Source organism: Myripristis murdjan, chromosome 20 (assembly GCF_902150065.1).
Source record: "Myripristis murdjan chromosome 20, fMyrMur1.1, whole genome shotgun sequence".
Classification (NCBI taxonomy): Eukaryota; Metazoa; Chordata; class Actinopteri; order Holocentriformes; family Holocentridae; genus Myripristis; species Myripristis murdjan.
Window position 1 is genome coordinate 17,607,307 of NC_043999.1, and position 13,189 is coordinate 17,620,495.

General features: G+C 41.7%; 1 protein-coding gene across 1 annotated transcript in view; it reads right to left on the reverse strand.

The window, feature by feature from the left end:
• Positions 1-13,189, reverse strand: part of LOC115379242 (centrosome-associated protein CEP250-like) — a 115,240-nt gene that overhangs the window by 39,719 nt on the left and 62,332 nt on the right. The window contains exons 10-15 of the mRNA XM_030079967.1: positions 6,580-6,663; positions 5,462-5,629; positions 4,960-5,043; positions 3,909-4,076; positions 710-898; positions 170-400 (exon numbers count right to left, since the gene is read on the reverse strand). Of these exons, the coding sequence (XP_029935827.1) occupies positions 170-400; positions 710-898; positions 3,909-4,076; positions 4,960-5,043; positions 5,462-5,629; positions 6,580-6,663 (924 nt within the window). The remainder of the gene's footprint in view (positions 1-169; positions 401-709; positions 899-3,908; positions 4,077-4,959; positions 5,044-5,461; positions 5,630-6,579; positions 6,664-13,189) is intronic.

Sequence of the window (13,189 nt, forward strand, 5' to 3'; positions counted from 1 at the left end):
AAGTCAGTAGTGAGAAAAGCTTGTAACGGAATAAAAACACAGTGGACACATCTCGAAGTGCAGAAAGACAAAAAATGTGTGTGCATGTGTGTGTGTGTGTGTGTGTGTGTGTGTGTGCGCACGCGCTTCTTCCTGTGTGTCACTTGCATGTGCATGTGTGTGCCCTGACCTGTTGTGTGAGTGCGTCCACCTGTTCCTGCAGCGTGGCCACGAGGCCCTCGCTCTGGCCCACTTTCTGCCGACTCTCCTGCAGTAGATTCTGATTGGCCTGCAGCTCATCTGTCAGCTGGTCCAGAGCCTCCTGTGAGCTCTCCCATTGGCCAACTTTCTGTCGGTACTGCCCCTCCAGCTCAGCTAGCTCTGCCTTCACCGAACACGTTGCTACCTGGGACTCTCTTAGCTGCCAATTAAACACGGTGAACAAGGACAAAATGGCAAAAATTTTAGGCTGCAGCTGAACTCACAGAGGACTGAATAAGTAGAATAATTACACAAATTCCTCCAGAAATCAGCATGAAGCTACTGAAATCACTTAAGAGGCCCCGAGCAAGTAAAATGAAACAATGGAACTCATTCAGCTGCAACTGGCAAAAGAAGAGAAGAGGAAAAAGATTTGAAGTTTCACATTTGTTTTAAGACAGAAAAAAAAAAAAAAACTTCAGCAAATGTCTAACATGCAGTGTATATTTTAATGTGAGGCATCATCCACCTGCTGCTGTGAATACCGAAGCTCCTCCTCCAGACTTTCCACCTGCCCCTGTACCCTGTGAACCTTCTCCATTGCTGCGATGTACTTCTGTTTAAAAATAGTAACTGTCTCTTTCTGGTCCTGAGCTTGCACACTGGCCTCTTTCAGGTCCTCTTGGGCTCCTTTCAGCCGCTGGCGAAGGAGGTCCATCTCATCCTCCTGCTTCTTTATCAACCTTTCAGCTGCCTCGACCTGAAAACCAATGCAGTCAGAGAGAATACACACTGTATGTTGCGGAGAAAAAAACCTTTGCTCTACAGTTTGGTGGTACTGATGTAGCCTAAAGATTTAGAGGAGTTACAAACATGGGTAGTTGCGATGGTACAGTAACACTGTCACTTCCCTCATATCGCACTGCTGAGGAGCCGTTGAGCAAGGCTCTTAAAGTCCGACTGCTCCTGTGAATGCTCCAAGGTTTGAATGTGGAATACAGAATGAATGTGAAACAAATTAGTGCTGGAAAATAGTAAGCTGTAAACCCTCTATTTTAGAAATAAATAATAAATATGTAAGTTAATAAACAGGGAAATGAATTATTACCACAACAACAGCAACAATGGCAATAATAATAGTAATCACATATTGTTACAGAGGAAGCTAGAATTGAATACGATTCAATCAGACAGATAGATACATACATACTTAATCTACAACAGTAAAAACCACTAGTAGTATGCTGTGAAACTATGCACTAACTCCATGTTGACTAACTGCCGCTCTGCAATAACCTCTGTCATTCAGACTGGCAAACCCCGGAAGTGAAACCAGGCTTAATCTTGGTGTTACACTGAGCCTCCTACTGTAGCTCACCTTTCAAGGGGAGAGAGGTTGAGGGAGTTAAACCCGGTCTAACACTCAGCGTGAATTCATCCACGTTAATCCCACCCCTAATCTGGATCAGAACATGAGGGTTTACAACTAATGACAGCCGACTAGTTAGATTTCAGTGGTTCACTGCAGTCTGGTTTAACCAGGGATTAGCTGGGTCCATCTGAGACTAACGCAGGGTGGATGGCAGTATAACAGACGAGGAGAGACATGCAAAGTGAGAGAGAATGAGAGAGAGAGAGAGAGAGGGATGAACGACAGGGGCTAGGGGCTATGGAGAAGAGAAGAGGAGAGGAGAGGAGAGGAATTGTGCACACCACTGACTCAGCCATTCTTGTTGTTATTTTTAATCAAGTATGACGATGCATATTTTACCTAAATGCAAGCAAACAATTTTTAAGTTACAGATACATACTCTCTCGGTCTGGTTTCCTCTCTCTCTCTCTCACTCTCTCTCTCTCTCTCTCTCTCTCTCTCTCTCTAGCTCTCACACAAAAACACGTGATATTAATTGAGATGTCACATGCCAATTTGACCTATTGTGACCATATGCAACTTTCTCCTGCTCTGTCACAGCATTTCTTTCCCTTTAATGTACCTACCTTACAGTCCAAACAATAATGGAGGATTTAGCATTTTGTTTTTGCCGCCGGATGAAAGGGCCTCATAACGAGGCTTAATGGGAACACCATGGCTTTCTTGTGACCATAATCAGGAGCTTGTGCTTTGGAGAAACAAACAACCCTCATTAAATATGATGGAAAACACATCGCTCTGACCCTCGCGACCTGACGAACCTCATTTGGCCTGCTGCTTGGCTATTCACAGCTGTCACATGATGCTTCCAGGCAACTCTTGGTTGCTAATGACTTGATTCTCCACTCCTTTTTTAACCTGTTGCTCTATCTTTCACTCTGTGTACTCCTCTTTGGGTGCAATTGGATGTGAAAGGTTGACAAACAGAGGGTTCATCTTGTCATGTTCGGTAATTCAGATGATGTAGATGGGGATACATCTAAGTTGACTGCAAATTTAAGCCTGGCTGCTGTGAATGGGTCAGTTTTTGCGTGTTCCTGGCAGAGGATTATGACTACTTGATTGTCTCGTGTGATTTAGATCACTCACATTCAGTTAGTGTCACGGGAGTGCATCATGTCTGTCAACTTTTTGTCCTGTTCATTGGATTAGAGATAGATTATACTTTGCTACTTATATGACTGTAGTGACTGACAGAGGAAAAAACAAACAAACAAAAAAAAAAACTTCACCTTCTCCACAGCCTCATCCTGCCTGACTCCAGCTCGCCTTGAGCTTCAGATCCTCAAACTGTCCTCTGTTTGTATGAGCTCAGAGCGGGTCTGCTCCAGTTGGCTGTGAAGCAGAAGGTTCCCCTGGCTACAGAGTCGGACGTCAATTTTCACCGCTTTTCCGCCACAGGAACTGTCCTCTGAACACAGGAGCCCATTTTTAGGAAGCAGAAATTGTTATACTGTTTCGAGCACAGGAACTAGTTTCTCATTTTCTGAGTTCTCCCCAGAATGATCCCTGGAACCGAGGCAGTACCATGTGAGAATCTGGGGGGCCACTGGGGTAGAGTTTTAAGAGCTGACCATCCCTGACTAATTAAATGAATGATGCAAGCAGCGTTTAAGTACCACCTGTGCCATTTTCAACAACAGAAGCGAGCGACTGCAAAAACAAATTATTAATAGATCATTTTATTAAGAGTCAGCTAGTAATTGTGTGGCTACATGCCATGCAGCAGATGATCTCCGTTACTCTGTGTAAAAGCAATTTCCTTTTTTCATCTCTTCATCTTTCACCTCTTTTTTCATTGTTGACTTCCGCATGCCTCCTCTCAAAAGCCAAACGCAACATCCCAGCGATACGGTTGCTGATAATCACGAACATGAAGAAGGCTTCAACGTCTTCCATGTTTACTGTTTTGCTGTTGTCAGTCGCCAGCACAATGGCAAGACACCTCCTCCTCATTTTGCATTAAACGCAAACACACCAGAGTGTAGGGTGCTGACTTTGACCCTGGAACCCTCTTCCAGGAGCAAGACCCAGGCTCACTTTGGCCCTGGAACTGTTTTGATGGACCAGGGGCATCAGTGAGCCTGTTTCACAGCTTCCAGGTCAGAGTTCAACCAATCTATAGATTCCACATGAGACTTCACCTAGAGGGGAGATGGAGAGGAGCAATGATAGAAGATAAGAGAGGAGAGGAAAAGAGAGCAAAGGAGAGGAAAAGAGAGGAAAGGAGAGCAAAGGAGAGGAAAAGAGAGGAAAGGAGGGGAAAGGAAAGGAAAGGAAAGGAAGTCTTCCTCACCTGTTGCTGACTGACACAGAGTTGTTCATGCAGCTGCAGTCGTTCTTTCTCTTTCTGGTCTCTCAGCCCTCCTCTATCTCTGACCTTTTCCCTTAACTGACAGGCCTCTTCCTGGTGACCTTTGACCCTCTGGTTCAAAAGTCTGACCTTGGCCTCCAGCGAAGACAGCTAGACCAGGGGAGAGGGAAATAAAGAGAAGGAGAACGAACTTTTTGCAAGCATGCAGTATGTGTAAATACACACTCACACAACAAGGCATAGAGGGGGCGTCAGCAGCCTAAAAGTAAGGGAAGCAGGATTGAGTCAGAAAGTTTACCAGTTTAGTCCCAGAACCAACTGGGAAAATGTGAGCAGTGGGCGTGAATGAGTAACTATTTTCCTTTCCCTAGCAAAAACTGCTGAGGAGCCTTTGAGCAAGGTGCTAAACCTCCCACTGCTCAGTAACCAAAAGTAAAATACTATTGCTGTACCGGGCACTTCCCTGGAGTGTGTGTGTGCAACTCTGTGGGTGTGAACCAGGGCAATGCTGAGGAAAAAAACAAACAAACAAAAAACCTGCAGGTCATTTGAATGTTCCATAAAGCCAGATTTACGATTTTAAGGTGTTTTCAATGCTACCTGCGATTGAAATTAAGCCTAAGAAAAAAAAAATACAAAAGAAAAACATGGAAACAAAGCTGGCAAAAGCAGCCAGTAAAAGTTATGAAACTATAAACAGACAATGCAAGAAAACTATTATACATATAGCACTACTATCCATTCTTGTATTAAACTAAGAGTGGACAAAGAAATCTAGTCTGTGGTAAAAAAAAAAAAAAAAAAAAAAAAATGTTTTAATACTTAAAGACCTTAAATTTAGATAATTTATTTTGAGAATTTTCCAGTCTTCTTAAGGACCTGCAGACAACCATGAGATACACTCACATCAAACACACTCAGACACGAATACACAGAAACACCGGGATAAGCCCAGACATACGCGAGCACACAAACAGATACAGATGATAGGAAATAAACAAATCAACATACAGACATACGCGAGCCGACAAACCTCTTCCTGTGTCCCTTGATGCTTCTGTTCAGCTGTCTTCATTTCTGCTCTCAGCTGGAGGATTAACTGATCTCTGCTTCTAACCTAAACACACACACACACACACACACACACACACACACACACACATACACATACACTTCAGAATGTGACAAAGAAATATCTACACAAATTCAGAGGAAAGAAAAAAATAATAATAAAAATCACTAAAAGTAAAATCCAACATATCGATCAATTCTTTACACATTATCTAACAAACAAGGATGGATGGATGTAACGGAGAACCTGACGTCTGGATATTCCACTGAAAAAGTTTTTATTTCCATATGCAAAACATTAAAATGAATTACAATTTTAGACTTAAGCTTATTCAAAATCAGAAATGTGCATGGAGATGTGAGCTCTGCTTTTACTTTTGCATTTTGAACAGTATGAAGAATTGGCCTTCACACGCGCACACAAACATGCAAACACACAAAGACACAAACACAGAGGGATGGACCTCTAGGTGCGCGGCACGGTGTGTCTCGCGGCACAGAGCCAACTCGGTCTCCAGTTTGTCTTTGGTCTGGTTGAGGCTGACACACTCCCTGCTCTGCTCCTCCATTTTGGCTCTCAGCTCATCCCTCTCGCCACGCAGTCGCTCCACGACACTCTCTCTGCCGCGCAACTGGGAATAAAATTAAGGCAATTAAATTAAAGTCAAGTCAGGTTTATCTGTATAGCCCTTAATCACTGTTACAGTCTCAAAGGACTTCACAGCACACACATGAAAATAATAAATGAAGACTTACAAAAAAAAAAAAAAATGCATCTCTATTCTTGAAAGAGGAGCATGAAAGGCAAAAAAGGTCAAGTTCATTCCAAGATCATACAGTTATGCAAAAAAATCAATACAGCTCAGTATAATAATATAATTTTTTGCAATACTGTATTTATTCTTAAGCCCCTTGGATCAACAGGTATCATTTATGCACTTAATATCTATTTGATATTATGATATATACATTTTAGTGCATTGTGCTAATTCTTTTTTAATTGAATGTTAATTTTAAATTAAATTGTTTTGAGTCAGTTTGTCATATGTTTATCATATGATGTATATTTTAATTACCCAGGTGTTATGAAGTAGGTTGTATGTAAAGCTCTATTCATACATTTTCAGTGAATTCCATGTATCATGAGGTCCCTGCCAATACCCAGCCCATAATACTGTACACACACTGTGTGAATTATATTGTTTCTACATTCAGTATTTGATGGCAGAATCAAAAATCAAATGTGAGCTAAACAAATATTCAGAAATCTGAAGTCGACTGACATGAATATGAATCATGAGTATATATATATTTTTAACCATTATATGGTATTCATTTTTTTGTTACACAGGGAGTCCTGCTGGATCTGGTGGACCCATTGCAAATTGGGGCTTTTAATTCAACATAATCAAACCTTTTTTTGTTAAAATACTCAGCAGATTTTTACTTCATCCCAATTGCAAGTAATATAAACAATACATATGTTTGTTGTTTGTGAAAACAGGTCCCACAGACCCGAATACCTTATAAGGGTTAAAAATTAAGCATCTGTTTCAGCAAACACTGAAGCCGCTGTCTTTACCTCTCTCTGACAGTCAGAGTGCTGCTTCTTACTCTCTGTCAGCTCCTTGAGAAGGACACACACCTTCACCTCCCTTCTCTGAATCTGGAATACGACATCAAAATGGTAACTTTTTATTATCCACCTCAGCATCAACTCTATTTGTTTAATAAACATTTAGATTCAAAGATTCAAGGCGTAATGTGATGCTACATCGATCAAACTTGTCAAAAAACTGTGCCAGTGTGCTCAGGATAAACAACCATGACATGACTATCAAATCCAATTTTTTTCTGTCAAAATTTGCCATGAAGGCTGGGTGATGTGGCCAAAATATATCAGACTGATATTTTGTCACAGTATCAGGATGTTTTGCAGAATTTCCTTTCAAACACAAAAAGCGAATCATTTTGCTTTCTTTCAAAATGGCAAATATTCAGTTCATATTCACTGGTAGGGATAAAACATAGAGACTGCTGTTAAAAGTACTGCAGGAATGCAACAACAGCTTAAAGTACATCATACATTAGTACCTTCAAGCCCTAATAGTGATGCAAACGATATCTCAAGAAACACAATGGCTGGCTTAGGTCACTGTAGGAAAATGGAACTAAAAATTCCCAGTCTTGTTATCATGTTTGTGCGTGAGATAGTGGTGGTGGGTGGATGACGCTACATAGATAGAAATGGTTGTTTATGCTTCTCTTGAGTATAGCCCGCGACTGACGACTGTTTGTGTTTGTCTGTTTCCTTGGTGACCTTCCCTAATTATCCACTTCAGTTCCACAGTGTGTGTGTGAGTGCGTGTGTGTTTCTGCATGTGCACCCTGAGTGCAGAAGGACGCATTTTGATTTTATGCATACTTTTTCCCCCCAAAGTTTGCTGCATAAGGGGATGTTTTCAGCTTCTTTGCACTTTCTCTCTCATGACCCCACAATTCACTTTTTCCTTCCCACCCTCCTCTCCTGCCTTTCTCTCCTGCATCCTCTGCTTCTCTTAAATTTCTCTCTCTCTCTCTTTCTCTCTCTCTCTCCCCTCTTTCCCCTCCCTCCTTCCCTACAGTATGATCCAGGGATTGTTTTGACCAGAGTTGAGGGCTCGTTTGTAACTGTCCGGGGGGATTGATGGAGTTAACTTGGCTCTTTGACCTCTCACCTCTGGCTGTCGACAGCCAGCCGCGTCAAACACACTGAACCTGAGCTACGGCGAGGGGAGGACACACTGCGCTGCATACACACATGCACGTAAAGCCTAACTCACAAATCAACACTCGCAAATACACACAGACACACACATGTACCTGTACCCTGGACAAGGATAATGTGGGTTTAGCATTCCATAGACAGCAGGTGGGAGAAGACATACAGTTATCCACATGGACACACACACACACACACACACACACACACACACACACACACACACACGAGCACAAAAAGCATGACCAGAGTGTTTATCCATGTCGCAAGAGTAAGTCACACCACTTACCTAGAGTAGATGCAACACTCACTCGCTGCCAGTTTTTAAATCTTTACTCGATTCATCTTTGTACATGCATGTGTATGTGTGTGTGTGTGTGTGTGTGTGTGTGTGTGTGTGAATTCCCAATGTGAGTGTGTGATAGGCAGAATGGATGCTGATAAACACCGGAGGATGTCGTGTCAAAACAGACGACTTGTCAAGACGACACGCTAACTAGGTCAATCACTAAGTTTAAGGAGAAACTTTAGAGTGGAGCTTTGGTGTGTGTGCCTCCGTGTGTATGTGTGTGTGTGTGTGTGTGTGTGTGTGTGTGATAAGCTCCTGAACGAATCTGCGGGAGGGGACCTCCAATATCGAAGGTATTTTTAAATCAATGAGCTCTTAAGTGTATCGCAGTCTCGGTGCGTTCACACACACACACACACACACACACACACACACACAAGACTCAGAACCAGATAGAATCCCTACTGACAGGCAATGACAAGATAAAGAGAGGGAGAAAAAAACGGGGGGTGGGGAGGGTGGGAGAAATAATATTTGAACAGTTCGGAGGTGGGAGGGATGAAGGGGAGAGATGGCAAGGGAAGAAAAGAAATGAGCAATGAGCGAGATGAACGCAGAAAGAGAAGAGAGAGAAAAATCAGTAAGCTATTCTGATAGTTGGCTATCCTTGTAAAGCATCGCGAGCCCGTCCAACCTTGAGGCTTTACAAAACCTCCTCCAATCCTGCTTACCTTACAGAATACCTCTCCTTGCATCTCCTTTCTTTCTTCCTTGCTTTCTTGCCCTCTCTCCTCTCTCCCTCTCTCAGTTCAATTCAGTTCGCTTTATTGGCATGAAAGTCATAATAACGATACTGCCAAAGCGTGCCAAAACAGTGAGCTAAACAAATATGGCTCATTTAACAATAAAAGGAATACATCACTAAGTACTACAAGGTCAATCCAAGCTCTCTCCCTCTCCCTCTCCCTCTCTCTCTCTCTCTCTCTCTCTCTCTGTCCCTTTTATAATAGCATGCATCTTGAATTCTTTTATCCAGTGTGCCAGTGCGCTTTACAGAACCAATGGGTGCATGCTGAGGTCCCACTGGGGAAGCTGAAGACACACTACATGACTTAACACTGTGTGAAAAGACTAGCATTCATTGATTCTCTCTTTTCATTGTAAAGGCACACACACTTAAATATGACTATGAATAACCGCACGATTTTGCGAAAGCTCTCACACGGCAACAAAAATGGCACCAAGGCAAGCTCCAAGATGGAGTGTTTTTCTTTCCGCACTTCCCGCATTTTTCCCCTGTTTTCTGGTGCACAGATTTCATCGGCTACAGCTGATCTCCATGGAGATTTGAATCACTGAGCAGCTAAAATATAATTGTGAGGTTAACGGAGGCAAGAGTCATAAGTCTGTGTAGTCCACTGCGACATCCTGAAACTAGCACCGACTGTAAAATCTTGAAAAATCAGTAATTGATGGCGTAATTGTGGCTATGATTGGTGTAAAAGCCATGTATCATCTCATGTGTTCTCAATCTAATCTGTTACAATTGCCCTACTCTTGCTATGCAGGATCACAAGGCATCTTCCTCCCTCCTTATTTCCCTCCCACAGCCCCTCTCCATTTTTCCGTCTCTCTCCCTCCAAATCCCTATCTCCGTTTCACTCATTCCCTTCTTCTCCCCTTCACTCCTCCCTGCATACATTTATGACTGAAGCGTTTAAAAAAAAAAAATCCTCTGGAGAGCCTGTGTGTGTGTTTCTCTGGTCTGGGAAGATGAGGCAGACCCTCGAAGAGACAAAGCCCCTTGTCATGTTAATGGCTTCACTACAGTCAAGTCCCTCAGTGGGGGGAGTCTGGACAAGCACAACACTTAAACCGCATGTTTAACTACAAAAACATATGGGCGTCTGCATGATGTGTGTGAGCGAGTGAGAAAGATGGAGAGAAAGAGTGAGAGACAGACAGAAGGAGAGGACCAGAGAGAAAGAGATAAAAAAAAAGACAGGAAAAGAGAAGGACAGACTGTAAAAAGGAATTTGTGCTTAAGAAAGGAGATTGCTAGGGGAAAAAAAGGCAAACATCTGCTGCTTCTTTTAGGGTGTTTGTCATTTTCGTGGTGTGCTTCGCAAAACCTTCTGGTTATTAATTCATTTTTTCCTGGCAAACAAATGGCCATTTTTTATGTAGGGATACAGTTATCAATCAGCCACCAGTCAATAGTCTGCCAGTAGATGTTTTAAATAGGTCATTGATGATCTATCGAGTGCCGTTTCAGCTACCTGGTCATGAGACCTGTTGAATGCAGGACACAGAAAATAAATGGGGGAAAAAGTTAAAACATGTTTCTAATACTGGCTCTATTATGATCACACACAAATTCATATATTGGATAGAAACCATAGCATATGCTGTGTTAATGATAACCTTTCCACCAGTGACCAGAGGTGAGTAATCACCTCATATTGGAACACACTGATATAATAGCTATGTTTGTAAAATCCATGTTTTATTCTTTATTTTTCCTTCACATATAATCAAACGTTGGCAAGCAGCCATTGGGGCTGGAATATTGGCACTGATTTCCCAATTCAGTTTGATTCTGATTTGCAAGGTCCCAGTTTGGTTCAATGACAGTTTCAAGTCGACTGAGTTAGGGATATTTCAGTTACAATAGCAAATTTACAATTTTCATATAGCACTGACTTTGTCCATCTCCTCTTTCCTATCATGGTTTCTAAATCCCAAATGCATCAAGGCATCATGCCTTTGGGCCTGATGGTGCTGGCTTCAGTGGGGGAATGAGTGTCCCTTTAATAGTATTTCAGCAGACAACATGCACCAGACAAAAGGCGCCCTACAAATAAAATTTACCAAAAGTTTTCTCAAATCCACTGAAAAAGGCAGTGATTGAAAGACTATTTGCAGAATTTTTTGAATCTATATCAGATCATTCAAATTGAGTTCATAATAAATTAGAAAATCAAAGTTTTTATCCAGCTGTTAAACACAAGTGTCATAGAACGTCGAGGCAGGATTCATAAATTCAATCTGTTGCTGAAATGCTGATAACATTGTTAAAAAAAAAAAAAAAAAAAAAAAATCTGAATCAGTCCCAAAGTCGGCACATCCCTAGTTTTCACTGACTGGCCACTTCACACCCCCCTTTCATACGTGACCATGTCCTTCCAGCTGTGTGCAGACACCAATTTAGTGGTGGTTAGTGGTTAGTTAAACACATACCCCCCAAATTTCATCTTGTGCACCACTCGCAAAATTAATGTTATTACAAATAAAGAAATGTCAAGCCATGCCCAATGATAATACAGTCAAGTGGTTGGCCTCTGCAGCTGCATATGAGCACCCACTCATCTCAAATCAGACCACGGCTTTTTATTTTTCCTACCTTGTCTCCCTGCACATTTCCCCACTGTCTGAATAAATAAAAAAAAACACTATAAGGGTGAATAGACGGCCCACTTTAAAAAAAAAAAAAAAAAAAAGTTCAAAGGCGTTCCTGTTCTTCTAAGCAATGGCTTTCTTCTCAGCAATTACATTCAAGTATTAATCTAGTCGCGAAGAGGGAGCAGAGACATGGAGAACCAGGAGAGCACATTTCAGATGAAGGACAGAGTGTTGACATTATTTGTTCAGCTGTGCTAATGTTAGGACGTTTTGAGCAGCATAGGAAAATACTTAATACACTGTTCTCTCCAGTTCACTTGTATGCGCGTGCACACACAGACACTTGCAATTATGCGCTCGCTCACACACACCTCATTCTGTCAGGATATGGACAGTGGCAGTGGTGTGTGTGTGTGTGTGCGTATGTGTGTGTCAGCGCATGTGTGAGTGTGTGCAATAGATCAGAGAAACAGCAGTTTTGGTGGGTAAAGCAGGGCCAGATGTGGAGCAGAAACCAGATCTCTGGACAGAGAGAGTAATGGTCGAACTGTTGACTTAACCAATCCAAACATCAAAGACACACACACACACATGCGCACACACACACACACAAGTCCACATGTGATTGCATATACAGTACATGCATTATTATATACACACCTATGAATGCTTGCATATAAACTTGCACACATACAAATGGATTAGCACACAAAGGCCTACACGTGCACACACAGCAACATGCACGTACACACACATGTGAACACACTCATGCTACATGTGTCATGCTTGGACCTCACTGAGTAAAATTACTGAGTCCTCACCTACAGGATGTAGGGCGGTGACTTTGTTAACGTTCACTGCTATTGAAGCTGTTTCTGCAGACAAATGTGGATGTTCTTTTTTATCAAAAACGTAGTCATATAATAAAAGTTACAAAACACGTACTTCAGATTTACAGTTTAAAAGCAGTGCGAATGTTGTAACAGTGGTCTTGGCGATAACGAAATGAACTGCAGGTTGCTTGAAAACATATTTTGAAGCGGAGTATTGCTTGAGACCAGTGCACGAGTATATACAAATCCAAACCCTAGACGTTTGCAAGGGGCTCATGAATAAAAGGATATGATCTCAATACGGTTTACCTGCGTAAATGAAGATTCAATACAAACCACTACAGCACTTAGCCTTGCATATGCACTCTCTTCTCATAATGTACGTACACTCTCTGTAAAAAAACATATAAACATGTTCTCTTTTCATTGTACCCACTGAAAAAAAATCCCCTTTCAATAGAACAATTCACATTTTAGTCAAGTCTGTCTTTGTTCAAAGTGTATGTTTTTAATAAGGCTCTAAATATCAGAACATCCCATTACATTATCTAAAACCTTATTATCACCACCATTGTAGGAATAGACAATGCATGCTGTCACAGTGAATATTACATTTGAAAATTGAATATTTGAATGAATCCCTCACCTACGCGACCCCTCTTATCAGTGCCATTGTGGGAAAAGACAATGCATTACATTAAAGTGAATATTACATTTCATCTCCATCCTGTAGAAATTGTGCATTTCCAATTTCACCCCTTTTTTGAGCTGACATTGTCCGCCTTGTGTAGAAAATGTTTCTTGACCTTGTGAGCAAGCAAACCCACTGATAATCCATACAATGTTCAAAAATATATGGCTGACAACGGGGAACTCAACCGAGCTTCTCTCAGCTTAATTATCATGA